The 758-nt window shown below is 64.0% G+C and overlaps 1 protein-coding gene across 1 annotated transcript; it reads right to left on the bottom strand.

Moving 5' to 3' along the window:
• Position 1: 1 nt before the first annotated feature.
• LOC104528683 (eukaryotic translation initiation factor 4E-like) lies at positions 2-754 on the bottom strand (the record flags this gene model as incomplete). The annotated part of the gene is made up of 4 exons (XM_010172759.1): positions 2-71; positions 193-332; positions 445-558; positions 737-754. Coding segments are annotated over 4 exons (342 nt in total), but the record flags the coding sequence as incomplete, so codon positions are not given.
• Between the last annotated feature and the right edge of the window lie 4 nt (positions 755-758).

The raw sequence follows: 758 nt of genomic DNA, 5'->3' as shown, positions 1-758 counted from the left end.
CCGTGTCCGCGTGAGCCTGGTACCCGATGGCCACCTTCTGCGACAGGCCCAGGTGCTCCTTGTAGATGCGCCTGGAGGAGGGAAGGGGCTGCATGAACAGGGCAGCATCGCGTCTCCCACCAGCTCCCTGCCCAGGAACCCCATTGCCCCCAAACCTGGCCCTGCACAGACCCCAGCACGAAGCTGCATTACCCGATGTGGGTGACACCTTCCTGGTTCTCCGCTTCCCGGGTCCAGATGGCAATCTTGTCCCCCTTGGCACGGATGTTGATGACAGCCCCACACACTTCATCGCTGTACTGGTCAAACATCTCCCCAATGAGACACAGCAGCTGCCAGGAGGAGAAGGGAAGCCCAGGACAGTCCCCACTGGGGCTCAGTGCTGTAGCAGAGAGAAACACCACTGCCAGGACCCCGGGCCAGCCCCAGGGGGGCCATACTCACCGTCTCCAGCCAGAAACGGTCCAGCTCCGTGTGCCGCTGCTGCTTGGCCAGAGTGATCAGCCAGCGCCCACCACGCTTGTTCTGGCTGTCCTCCCACATGGGCTCAATGCCATCCTGGGGACGGGCAAAGGGATGGTCAGGGCAGCTCGGGGAGCTGTGAGCACCCAGCCAGGCTTCTCCTCCCACCCCATGGCCAGGGTGCCCTGCCAGCCCCACTGGCACCCAGTGTGCCCCATAATGCTGGGCGCTGCAGGGGCTCTGAGGAGGGACCGCGGCAGAGGGAATGTCGCACCTTGAAGAGGGAGTAGTCGCAG

This window comes from Antrostomus carolinensis, unplaced genomic scaffold (genome assembly GCF_000700745.2).
Source record: "Antrostomus carolinensis isolate BGI_N321 unplaced genomic scaffold, ASM70074v2 scaffold26787, whole genome shotgun sequence".
In the NCBI taxonomy this organism is placed as follows: Eukaryota; Metazoa; Chordata; class Aves; order Caprimulgiformes; family Caprimulgidae; genus Antrostomus; species Antrostomus carolinensis.
The sequence above is the reverse complement of the archived record's forward strand: the minus strand, read 5'-3'. Positions and strand labels throughout refer to the sequence as shown.